General features: G+C 41.1%; 1 protein-coding gene across 1 annotated transcript in view; it reads left to right on the forward strand.

Moving 5' to 3' along the window:
* ALG5 (ALG5 dolichyl-phosphate beta-glucosyltransferase) overlaps window positions 1-12,468 on the forward strand; it is a 36,185-nt gene that overhangs the window by 820 nt on the left and 22,897 nt on the right. Inside the window, exons 2-6 of the mRNA XM_031465924.2 lie at window positions 2,691-2,862; window positions 3,215-3,261; window positions 4,411-4,479; window positions 7,960-8,052; window positions 10,572-10,685. Coding sequence (XP_031321784.1) covers window positions 2,691-2,862; window positions 3,215-3,261; window positions 4,411-4,479; window positions 7,960-8,052; window positions 10,572-10,685 — 495 coding nt within the window. The remainder of the gene's footprint in view (window positions 1-2,690; window positions 2,863-3,214; window positions 3,262-4,410; window positions 4,480-7,959; window positions 8,053-10,571; window positions 10,686-12,468) is intronic.

The raw sequence follows: 12,468 nt of genomic DNA on the forward strand, positions 1-12,468 counted from the left end.
GAACTTTGTCCCAGATAATTTGGAATGAGCCTGCCATCTAGTCAGTAAACGGAGAGGTTTCCGCTTCCTTGACATTGACGTTAGCAGCCGAGATAGCATTATCAGGAAGGCCACTTTGCCATCTTGCCAGAATTTACAGCTTAGTAGTTTAGATAGAGAAAAGGAAACGCATTCTGATTTCTTTAGTGTTTGTGTTTGGGTGACAGAGGAGTCCTCTCTTTCCCTTAATAGTATATGGAGATTTGGGGTTTTTTCAGGTATTGGGTGGAGCAGAGCTTGACAGAATCCTACATTGAATCTGCCTTATGTTGACTCTGTTGCACAGATTTAAATTTGTACATTATGAGATTGTACTGGAAATATTTGATCCCATTAGGTTGAAGTGGTTATAAGAGCTACCATTTATTGAATACTTATGATATGTTGGATATTGTATTCAGTATTTAGCAGGGATTGTCTGATTTGATCTTTAGAACATTGACAGAAATGTTATCATCATTAGCTTCATTTGACCGTGAGGAAACTTGGAGAGATGAGTTCATGTATGCAAATATCACTCGACTAGCGTAACTTCATTTTTTTTTAATGCCAGGGCAGGAAATCATTACAAAACCCACTAATCTTGTCATATATATATATATACACATACATACATACATACACACACATATGCTTACTGTCTCCTCACTTCACTTACTTTGTAAATGAATTTTGAAACAAATCCAAGACATAACATCTTACCTGTAAATCCTCAGCATTTATCTCTAAAGATAGGACTCCTTTTTAAAAATATAACCACAATCAGGTTATCACTGTTTTTTTTTTAAGTTTAACCATTGTTCAGTGATTTCAAATACCCCATCAGTTCAGATGCCTCATTTATAGTATAATTAGTTTGTTCCATTCAGTGTTCACATACACTTAGCATTCAATTGATATGTCTCAAGTCCCTTAATCTGTAACAATTTCTCCTCCCTTTTCCCACCTAGGTCTTTAATAAGTGGTCATTTGTCCTGTAATATTCCTCACAATCTGGATTTTACTGATTGTATCCCTTAGGTAACTTGTAACATCTTACTCTGTCCCCTGAATTCCTTGTAAAACTGATAGTTACATCTAGAGATTTGATAAAATGCATGTTTGAATTTTTAATCAAGAAGAGTGTGTGAGTGGTACTGATTACTTCTTCCTGTATCATATCAGGAGGTGTGTAATGTCTGAGTTTCTCTGGTGTTAAGATGGATTCATGGGTTCAGGAGTTGTTAGCCTGATCCACCAGTAAAAAAGTCTGTCATTAACCTAATGGTTTTCATAGTCATTGATGATCTTTACCTAAATCCACTACTTCCCTGGGGATTGCAAAGTGGAGTGTTCTAATTGTATCATTCCTTCTTTATGTATTACCTGGAATTTTACAGTGAAAAAAAATTTCATCCTCAGCTATTCAATTACCCTGAAAGACCTTTCATATATAAAAGCTAAGATAAAAGGCAAGTTTTCAAATGATGAGGTGGTTGCCTGGTTTCTTACAAAGGTGACAATTTTTTACTTTTAGTATCATTATGAATCTGTGATGTAAAATTTTTCATGTGTTTTAATGTATTGTGGTAATTATTCTTTTTGAGGCTAAAATCCTCCCATTGTAGGCCAGTGGGAACCCCTCAAGTTAGCGACTTTGTCCTGTCGGCGTGGCCCTCATGATCATTGACAGCTTTCTTGCTTTCTGGTCTGACTGCTGTTCCACCATTACACGTTTCCTGCCCCAGACCTGAATCAGCCATTCCTCTAGGAGCACCAGTTACTTTTACTAGAAAGTTGAATTTAGAAACCACAATCTGGACACTAGGGGTGCCCAGCAGGAATTCTTAACCACTAGTCTGGATACTTATCTCCATATATTCGTCCTAATCAGAAGCATATTCAGTTTCAGTATGTCACTGTGTACCTAATGGAGTATTATAAATGGTTGTCAAATTACAAATGAGTAGCATTCCAAAAGTTGGCAGATTAATTGTTTCTACTGGTATAGTTTCTGCTTTCAAAATAATGTTACAAAGAATGTTTCCAAAGCTAGCTCCCAAGTGAATATGGAAGACTGTATAATGTTAGCATTGCACGGTGCCTACAGCCTACAAGTTTAATACTTGATTCCAAAAATGACTGTATTCTGAATTCAAGTCTGGGAAGGTATCAAGTATATATTCTTAAGCATTACTGGTCCCTTCTGTGGGAAGCGGAGAATTCTTCCTTTCCTACCCTGGGTCGGTCTGGTCTGGATGGGAGGTCTGCCCTCACCCCCCAGGTTCTACCTGCAATATGTCTTCTGTCACATGGGCTCCAAGTGGGGATGGAGCCTTACTGTTTATGTGTGAGGGATCGGGCGTTCTGGGCGCCTCAGAGTAGATGGCACTTCTGTAGTGACTGTTCCCTCTTCCACCTGGGATGACGGAGGCCTGGGGAATGACAGGCCAGAGGAGACAAAGAGCCTCCTAGTGATGGAAAAAAGGACAGAAGTCAGTTTATACGTAGGGGACTGACAGGTTTGAATTTTGGAGTCACTTCCAGACCATTGTTAATGGACTAAAAACTAAATATTCCACCAAAAAAAAAATCATGTAAATGATGTATTCTAACATAACATGTTTAAGAAGGTCAATATAACAATTTTTTGGTAACATACCTGCTTTTAGATTTCCTTTGTTGCATTTATAACTGCTTCGAAAGTGCCGCACCTTCATCAACACAAAGAAGAGAAGTTCTTCTTAAATGCCAGAGGCCAGAAGGAACCTTTACCCAGCATATGGGACGCGCCTACCAAACAGCTCTCTGTTGTCGTGCCTTCATACAATGAAGAAAAACGGTGTAAGCCCTATTTGATGTTTTGGTAAGAGGTAATTTGGGAAGAAAAGGAAATTTAAAGCATGGGCTTGACCTCTTTGCCAGAACATTAACACCTGCGGGCAGTGGGGAGCACAGAGTTGGTGGCTGCAGCAGTTCAGAAGAGGAGGAATGGGTACTGGCCGCAGCATCAAGGCTAGGGTTGAAGCGTTCCAGCGAGGCTGTGAGCAAGACTCCTAGATAGAAATGGCCACTGGGGGACAGTCTGGGGGCTTGTTAGGTTTCTCAGGCTTTCTCCATGCATAAACTGCATGTGCTGGGGCCGGGTAAGTCATTTTTAAAAGCAATTTTTAATGCTTTTTTTTTTTTCTTTAAGTGCCTGTAATGATGGATGAAGCTCTGGGCTATCTAGAAGAGAGACAGGTAGCGTGTTTTGTCTTTCGGTGTGACTTCGCTACCTAAAACGAGACCAGATCACTCAGCTGCGGGTCCCAGGCTGGACCCAGTGTGAGAGGCAGTGCTGGCTGCGCACGGCCATCCTGGTCCTGGTCCTGGTCCTGGTCCCCTGTGCTCTGCTTGTTACCAGCCATCCCGCTGTTAGCAGGCAAAGCCGGACAGCCAGCACCGCGCCCCCAGAGCAAACGGGAAACCTGAGACTTCTCTTACGTACCCTCCCTCCCACTTTTTATCCTCCCTTTCCCAATGCTACATTTAAAATTGAGTGATAGTGTGTCTGCAGACTTTGTATTGTGTTTTTGTGGCTTTTTAAGAAAGACGTTTATTTGAAAAAGACTTATAGGTAGGGTGAAATCATTTTGTATGTCTTTATTATTCTGAAGACTGCCCCCTCATTTCTTTTCCTTTCCTTTCCCCGGGTGAAGAGAAGAAAAGTAACACGTGCCTGTCTTGTAGTAGCCGTTGCCACTGGAAGCTCCTTGGAGAGTTTAAGGAAATAAGTGAGCTTTGTAGCTGGTTCTTTTTTTTAGAAAATTTCTTGTTTTGATTTACTTTGGTTTTAGGGTTTTTTTTGTGTAAAAGGAAGAGAGAAGAGTCACTGAAAGAGAGGGGGCCTTCCTCAAAACTTAAGTTTACAGAAAAGAGGAAGAGAACTGAGCCCTTGTTATACATGACGCTTCTGCCTCTTCTATTACATGTAATCTGCACACCAGCCGTGGGACTAGGTTTGGTCTGGTCATAAAGTTAAGCGGTGCAGCCAGGTTGGAATCTGCACGCTCTGATTTCATACCCTGTGCGCTTTTTCCTGGTTCACCACGTGCGCCACGTGGCCCCTCTCGGAGCTGCTCAGCCCCTCAGCACCTGGCTCCTCCCACCACGTGGGGCAGGGCGGCCGGGGAGGAGTGGGGGCCCCCTGAGATTTATTCCACGTTCACCCTCCACTCCTGCCCAGTCTCTTCTCCTTTCTGTCCCCAGCCTTTTTACTTTATATTAGTGTTTATATTCATGTTTATACACAGCAACACTGAAATAGTTGTTTTTTGAATTCCTTACAACTCTTAGAATTCCTGATACCAGTCATGCCAAATTGTGGTGTTTTATTTTTGCTTCCTGCAGAAACAAGATCCTGCATTCACTTACGAAGTGATAGTAGTTGACGATGGCAGCAAAGACCAGACTTCAAAGGTACGTAACTTGCTTTTAGAATTGCCAACAGATAGAATGATTTAGCAAATGGGAAATCATATTTCCGCTTGTCAGAGCACCCCAAAGCAGCGCCAGATACTCTCCATTTATATACGTGGGTAGTAGAAAAAGCAGAGAGATTTCACATATGGAAAGCTGGGAAAGGCAGCTGCCATTCCCTGCTCCCTGAGACCAGGCAGTGAGAGGATATACGTGAGGACAGCTCACCTTGGCCTCTGGGGAACCCTCTTTGCCTACCAATTTATGGTTCCTTTTTTCCTAAGCATAATTCTTTTCTTTAGACTCCATCTTAACTTACAGTCTCTAAAGCAGTCATGGAAATAGGAAGATGTCTTCCTGTTGGGCCCTGGGTGTTGGGTATGTCTTTTGGTGTCCTCCACACTGCCATCTAGATTGACCCACGGGAGGTGACAGTGTCTTAAGGTATTACCCCCCTGTCCTTCCTGCATTCTCAGGCCCGTAACTGCCAGGTCCAGGTGCACTGATACTTGATTATGTATTAAATCTTCTCAATGGCCCTGATAAGTCATTCTCTGAACTTCTAAGTGTTTTTGGTCCTGATAAATCATTCTCTGAACCTCTAAGTGTTTTTATTAGTAAGATTGTTTCACATTTTCTTTGACATTCATGTTTCTATAATAAAAGATTCCTTTATGGTGCTGTTAATATTTTTGTTAAATGGTAACATAATAGACCTTAAAATAAATGTACAGAGAAACATCTGTTCACTTGCTTATTCATCAGTAATGATTTTTGTTAATACCAGTTGTGCAGGACGTGCTAGACACTGGCTGGCCCCTGCAAGTACACGAGCCTGCCCCATTGTGTAAGGGGCTTCCAGGACAGTCAGGCAGCTTGGCTCCAGTTTCTGTAATGCAGATAAAAATAGAGCCAAAGATAAAATGCTAATAAAAATGTGAGAGAAAGAGAATTCACTTTTGAACTAACCCTTTAAGGGTGATTATGACTAGGAACATGGAAGATAGTATATTCAGATTGGAAAAAAAATAGTGTAAACAAAGGTATAGAGGCCAGAAAGTTTTGGTGGGATCTGTTTTAAGAAGAAAAAAGAAACGCGTCTCCTCTAAGCTGAGTGTTTATTGTCTTCCTGTCTCCAAGGGATATGACAAAAACCTTACAGTACTTGTCCCTAAGGAGCTTTAAACTAAGGAGACAAAACGTGTGCCAGAGTGCAGTCTAAGGGAGTATTGTTTATTGTATCCTCAGATAATATAAGACACCAGAAAGGTAAGCACTGCGTGTGAACTGAGTTCACACATGGTGAGCAGGTGACAGCTGCTGCCGTGTTCTGCGGGGCACACTGAAGCGTCAGTGCCATGTCCCCGAGCAGGGGGCTTCCACAGTGATTGCTTTCTTCCATCCCTTTTAGAAGAAGCCTTCATCCTCGTCTGGTCAGGTATCTTTTGGCTCACTCAGCTGCTCACCCAGTGACTTTATCTTCCTGGCTTTGGAGTCTTGTGATGACTGTGAAGCTTTCTGCCACCCAGGACGAACATCTGCAACTCAAGTGAATGTTGTCTGAACAGACATTTCTTGAACCATCAGTATGAGTCAAGGGCTAGGGCTCGTGCTGAAATACAAAGATGGAGACCGGTCTCTGCCTTCAAGGAGTTCACATCTAATACTGGAGACACCAGATACATCATCGAGTACGGATGTGTTCAGTACTTTTGTCATTTAGGAAGTGTCTCATGAGGGGAGCTTAGGTAATAAAAGGCGTCTAATTGTCTCTGTACCAGGAGGTCTGGACGTCAGCGTTTCAGCATTTGGACAGCGTCAGGTGGCTTCATCCACTTTTCAGTTCCAATGCACTCCTTCATCACAGAATGGGCCACCACCCCAAATACCGCTGATTCCGGAGCAGTCAGAGACAGCCAGGGCATTAAGAATTATCTTTGTGTGCCTCTCTCCTTTTTTGACCAGGAATAAAAATCTTTGCCAGAAGCTCCCACCCTCCAGCAGACCTCCCATAGAGTCCATGAGCCAGAACTTGCTGACGTGGCCACCCATGCCTGCAAGAGGGGCTGGGAAAGTACTTGGCAGAGAGGATTTGGACCAATCATGATTCATCTCCTGGGACTGCACTCACTGTCACTATGCAGACTGGGGCCAAAAGAGCAAGGAAGGAGGTATTGTTTGCTGGATAGACAGCTAATGATGCCCACCACAGTCCTGTAGCAGGAGCAAGTACAAAGGACAACACCTGCCTTTCTTCACTGAGATTAATCAACCCCAGGCTGTGTGTCAAGCACTAGAAATATTAATCTTTGCCTTTAAGTAATTCACAGCCTAGTGGGGAGGGTCTGTAGTTCATTACTAAATGAGTGATGAAAAGTTGTAACTAGGCAAATATAGATCACTGTTTCATGACTTTGATTATAAATCAAAGAGAAATGATGACATTTTAAGATAATAGTGACATCAAAGGAAAGTTTTCAGTGTGCTGGAGTCTTGAGCTCCCGCAGGGAAGGTGTACAGATGAGTGAAGTCACAGTTGAATAGGAAAGTGCCTTAGGAACACATAATTATTAGAATTACACTCTCCTTTTTCATGGGAGAAGGTCAGGATGAGCATGGAAGCTAAGAAGAAGAAACCGTGTTTAAGTTGAATCTCAAGCCGGCCTGACAGGAGTGCAAACACCAGATGAGAATAACTTGACAGCCGCCTGTGGAAAGCGTCAGAAGGCGAGGGTGCTGTGGATGAAGAGGTTTTATAGAAGGACATGTGGAAAAGCAAAGGGCAGGAGCCACACTCCAGGGGCTTGAAGACCAGATGAGTGATGAAGATGTAGACAGCAAGTATAGATCACCGTTTCATGACTTGACAATAAATCAAAGAGTAATAGCAGTCGCTTAAGATAATAGTGAAGTGAAAGGAAAAATTCTAGGATGCTGGAGTTTTGAGCACGTTTGAGGCTGAGGAGCCAGCAGAGAGGAAGAGATGGAAGGTTCAGAAGAGGACAAGTCATGGCGTGGTTCTCTGCTGAGAGCGAGGAATTTGAGAGAGATTTGGGGGAAATGGTTACAGACAGCTTCTCTGGGGAAGAAGGTCGATTGCTGACAAGTAAAACAAGTCATTAAATATCACTGGGCACATAGTCACAAATCTGTACCAGTCAGTCAGTGCATGGGTTTTATTTTAATTTTTCCTAGCAGCTCACTGGCTTAGGCAGAGGAGTCGAGAGTAAGAGATGGCTGCTGCCTGTTCCAGTGTTCCCCCTGCAGCAAAGTGAATTGTGACTCAACTTAGTAGGTCAGTGACAGAGCTTGCCACCAGGAATTCAACTCCTCTGGGCCACCAGCATGTGCGCTGTGTGTCATCTAGTCCCGAGGAGAGAGAACTAGAGTGGTGGTGTTTAAGCCAAAATCAGAAACCCAGTTTGTATTACCATCTTGGAATTCGAATTAATTTTATTCTGCTTTCATCTAATTTGACAGGTGGCTTTTAAATATTGTCAGAAACATGGAAGTGACAAAGTACGAGTGATAACGCTGGTGAAGAATCGGGGGAAAGGCGGTGCTATTAGGATGGTAAGGCATGGTTTCAGCATTTTTATCTAAAATATAAAGATATTTTGAATAACCTCTTTTGCAGATTATAGTACACGTGAATTCTACACCTGGCTAGTCGAATACCAGCCTTCCAAGTTAGTGACAAATTGCTTTTAAAAATAACTTCATGCATATATGTATGTATGTGATAAAATCAAAAATATCATGCTGTATCTTAATGTACTGGGTGATTCAGGAAAATACGTATATCTTAAAGCTTAAAATGTTGCCATCTGTCTTGTGTCTTTGACATAGTCACCAAATAATAAGATTATATGATTTTTTGTTCATAAAATGCTTTTGTGTACTGAGTTTTACCTGCATGAGGGCACTGTGCAAAGCATCGTAGCATGTATTAAGCTAAATCTGACACAGGTCTGTCCTGATGCAATTTACAGTCTAATACTACCAGTGATTGTACTTGAGAGAGAGGCACCGATGATGTGCAGTGGAAATTCCAGGAAAGAAGAGGTTACTTTCAGCTAAGGCACATCAGGTAGGAATCAAATACGCTGAAAGAAAGATCAGAAGTCAAGACGTGTGAAAGAAAATGCAAACACTAGTGCCTTGGATGACTTAGGGATTAACTGATTTATTTTGCCCCCCTTAACAAGTCTAGATGCAGGCAGTTCAGCAGCCCCTCTGTGTCATCAGGAATCCAGGCTCCTACCTCACTCCCTCTGGCTCCTGCCCGCCCTGCACGCACGGTGCCTCCACCCTCCGGACAGGAGGGGTAAGGGCAGAAGGTAGATGTGTGCTCCCTGGTTTGCTCCTTTAAAGGAGCCTTCCCTGAAGCTCCGCCCAATGATTGACTTAAATCTCATTGGCCAGAAGAGCATCACGGGGCCTCCCCTGTTTCCAAGGAAGGCTGAGAAATGTTTTTTCTAACATTTTCATTCACAACCAAATCAGGATTCCATTAGTAAGGAAGAAGGAAAGAATGGGTATTGGTGGGTAACTGGCAGCCTCGGACACATGAGGAAATGTTGCTGAAGCCAGGCTTCCAACGATGGTGAGCGCTGGCTGAATATTTTGAGCTGGGCCATAAGTGTACTACTTGAACATAATTATCACATTGAAACCTCCTCACATCATCTCAGTGAGTGAGGTCCTATTATTTTGATCATATAAATGAGGGAATTGAGGCTTAGATAAGTGACTTACTCCTGGTCACACAGAGATTAAGTCAAGGTTTGGACTGGGTTAATTTAACCCTGAAATCCATGCTCTTCACTGCTCAGATCCTGTAGGGAGAAAGATTTGAAAGAAAAGCATGCCAGTCAGCGAAGCAGGAAAAGACAGAAGTAGGAACTCTCAGGATATGTACTAGAAACAGTGAGTTTGCTCTGACTGGGTCACAGGATATGCAGAAAGGAGAGGAAGAAAATAGGATTGATGCAGTATTCATCGTGGGCTTTAAATCCATCCTTTCGTTCATTTACTCAGCTAACATGTGAATGCACACTGCATGCCAGGGACTTCGTTAGACACACTGAAATGGAAGATACCTGTCCTGCCCTCAGGATATCACAGCTCACTAGTGTTGGAAATGCTCCAGGAGAAGCATGTGCAGAATGTGGGGCACCACCTCCATCTGGGAGGAGCAGCAAAGACCTCCTACAGGAGCTAAGTTCTGAATGGAGTCTTCAAGTAGGATTAGGGATTGTCCAGGTGAAAGTCAGCACAGGGAGCTTGTGGAGAAGGAAATGAACAAAGGCACAGCAAAGGAGCTGCTAATGGTCCATAGAGCTTGACTGGAGAGATGAGCCAGAGGGTTAGGTGGGTTCAGATCATGGACATCAGGTGGAGTCTTTTAGACTTTTACTACTGACACTCACATTTTGCCCAAAAGACCGATCAATTCAAATTGAGTGGCATAATTTTTCTAAATGTCAGATGCCTCAAATAACAAAATAGTATGTTGAATATATCTTATCCATACTTCCGGAATCTTAGTGACATTCTGCATTTCTTTATTTAACAATTAATTTAAAATATTTTCGATTCCATAATAAAGAATACTAAAAACCTATCATGTTATAATGCATTTCACAGCAAAGCTGCATATACTGTATTTGTTCAATCTCTCCATCAATATGTTCTTCATATTGCTGCTCCAAGTAGCTCCTGATTCCTTTGAAGCACCATGATACGTGTACAATACAGATACAACATTTATGATAGGTATTTTACATTTTTATTCTTACTGATGCAGAATATCTTTAATTTGTCAAAAATCTATTTTCTTATCTTGGTATTTTCCAAGGTGTTAATTGTATCACCTCACAGAGTTTTTAAAATCACGAAATAGACATTAGATACATTTGGAAAGATCCTGTCAATGTAATTTGTTTCCAGTGATCTGTGGCCTCCTTTTGCCATTTCACATCTCATATTTCATTCTTAGATATTTTAAATAAAGCAGAATAAATTGAAATGCCACCGAATTTAACTTTAATTTTAAGCAACTTTCTTTTCATTGAAATTTTTAAATACAGGGTATATTCAGTTCTCGGGGAGAAAAGATCCTTATGGCAGATGCTGATGGGGCCACAAAGTTTCCAGATGTTGAGAAATTAGAAAAGGGACTGAATGATCTACAGCCCTGGCCTGTGAGTATAAGAATACAGTGTGAATGATACTTAATCAGGAGTAGAGGGGGTTTGAAGTAAAATTTAAATGGTGTTTATCTATAAGGTAAAATATTGGGGGATTTTTTTTTTTTTTTGCTGTGAAATTCCTGTACACAGTCCCACAGAAGAACTAATCATTTCATTATAAACATTCACTCATTTTCTGAGAGTCACTTGACAATTACTTATTTAATATTCTCTCTGTCCATCTCTTTCAACTTTAAATTGCTTTACTTGTACCAGAGTTTTAATATTTATCAAGCATATTCAGCTAAGGCTTTTATTTAAAAGCCTAGACAGAGACTTCCAGGTTAAGATGTGAAATGAAACTGGATCACAGGACCTTGTTTTTGATGAAACAAAGAAAAACAAAATACAAGCAGCAACCATTCAAAAAAGATTATGTGCAAGTTCATGCCGTAGCTTCAGAAACTGGAGGTTACTTTCACTCAGCATAATGCATTTGAGATTCATCCATGTTGCTGTGTATATGACTAATTTGTCCCTCTTACTTGCTAAGTAGTATTCCCTTGTATGGGTGTACCACAGCTTCTTTATCCATTCAACTGTTGAAAGACATTTGGACTGTTTTCTACCATTTGGCAATTATGAATAAAGCCAGTATCAACATTTAAAAAAAAAAGTGGAAGTTAGGAAAGAAAGAAAATCCTGGTGCCATTCCCACTTTTTAAAAGCCATTTATAGAAAGAAGATGAGTTTACCAAATTCTGAGCTTTTTACCAAATACTCCCAATCTGGAAAGAATCAGACTGAGAGAATGAGTTAACAGCCATGGACAACAGCAAACAATACACCTACCTACCATCACCTAGAATATCCCAGAATTTCAGCAGAAGCAGAAATTGCTAGGACTCACCATTGTCAGGGCTTCCAGCTGGGTTTGACTTGGTCACAGGTCCATGTGATTAGATCCATTCCTCTGAGGAGCGTACCTGCCCTTGTATGGGACACAACAAAACCCCACAACAGCAAGGAACCAAAGTAACCCCGCAAAGCTGCACAGAGCTCTCGGGTACTCCCCCTGCCCCACCACCCCCAGCCGCCAATGTAATCCAAGGAAAAGGTTAAAATTACACAAAAGTATTTTTGCTAAAGAAATAACATTTAATGAAAATAAGAGTTTGGCAACAAAAGCATTTGAACGTGAGATGAAAAACAGCAGAGTGATAACAAGAGAAATGACAGAACTAAGGAAACAAACTGAGGGCCAAAATAAGATCAATAAATAGGACTATCCATGAATGAAGTACTCCTGTTTTAGATCTGATCATTATTATTATAAATTTGTTAAAATAATCCCTATTCATTCAAAAACACATGTAAAACCCATTAAAGCAAAACCTCCAAAAACACAGAAAATTTAGTAATTTTCAAAATTCACCTCATATTCCTCTTTCTAGAAAAAAATATCTATTTAACTTCATAGTTTGCGAAATACTGTTTTCCCCCTGCTATCACCCACTCCTTTCTTTTAAAGATACTAAATAAATTAACTAATGTAATTCTTCAAAGAATTAGTTCTGGAAATACCCCTTTCACCTGCACTATTCAAGGAGTAGCTACTAGCCACATGTGGTTATTCAAACTAATTAAAACTAAGTAAAAGTTTTGGTCTCACTGGTCACATTGCAAAAACTTGTGACTGGTAGCTACCTTATTGGCTAAGACAGATGTAGAACATTTCCAAAATCCTAGAAAGTTCTGTTGGACAGGGCTTCCTTATGTCATATATGACATTATT

This window comes from Camelus dromedarius, chromosome 13 (assembly GCF_036321535.1).
Source record: "Camelus dromedarius isolate mCamDro1 chromosome 13, mCamDro1.pat, whole genome shotgun sequence".
Classification (NCBI taxonomy): Eukaryota; Metazoa; Chordata; class Mammalia; order Artiodactyla; family Camelidae; genus Camelus; species Camelus dromedarius.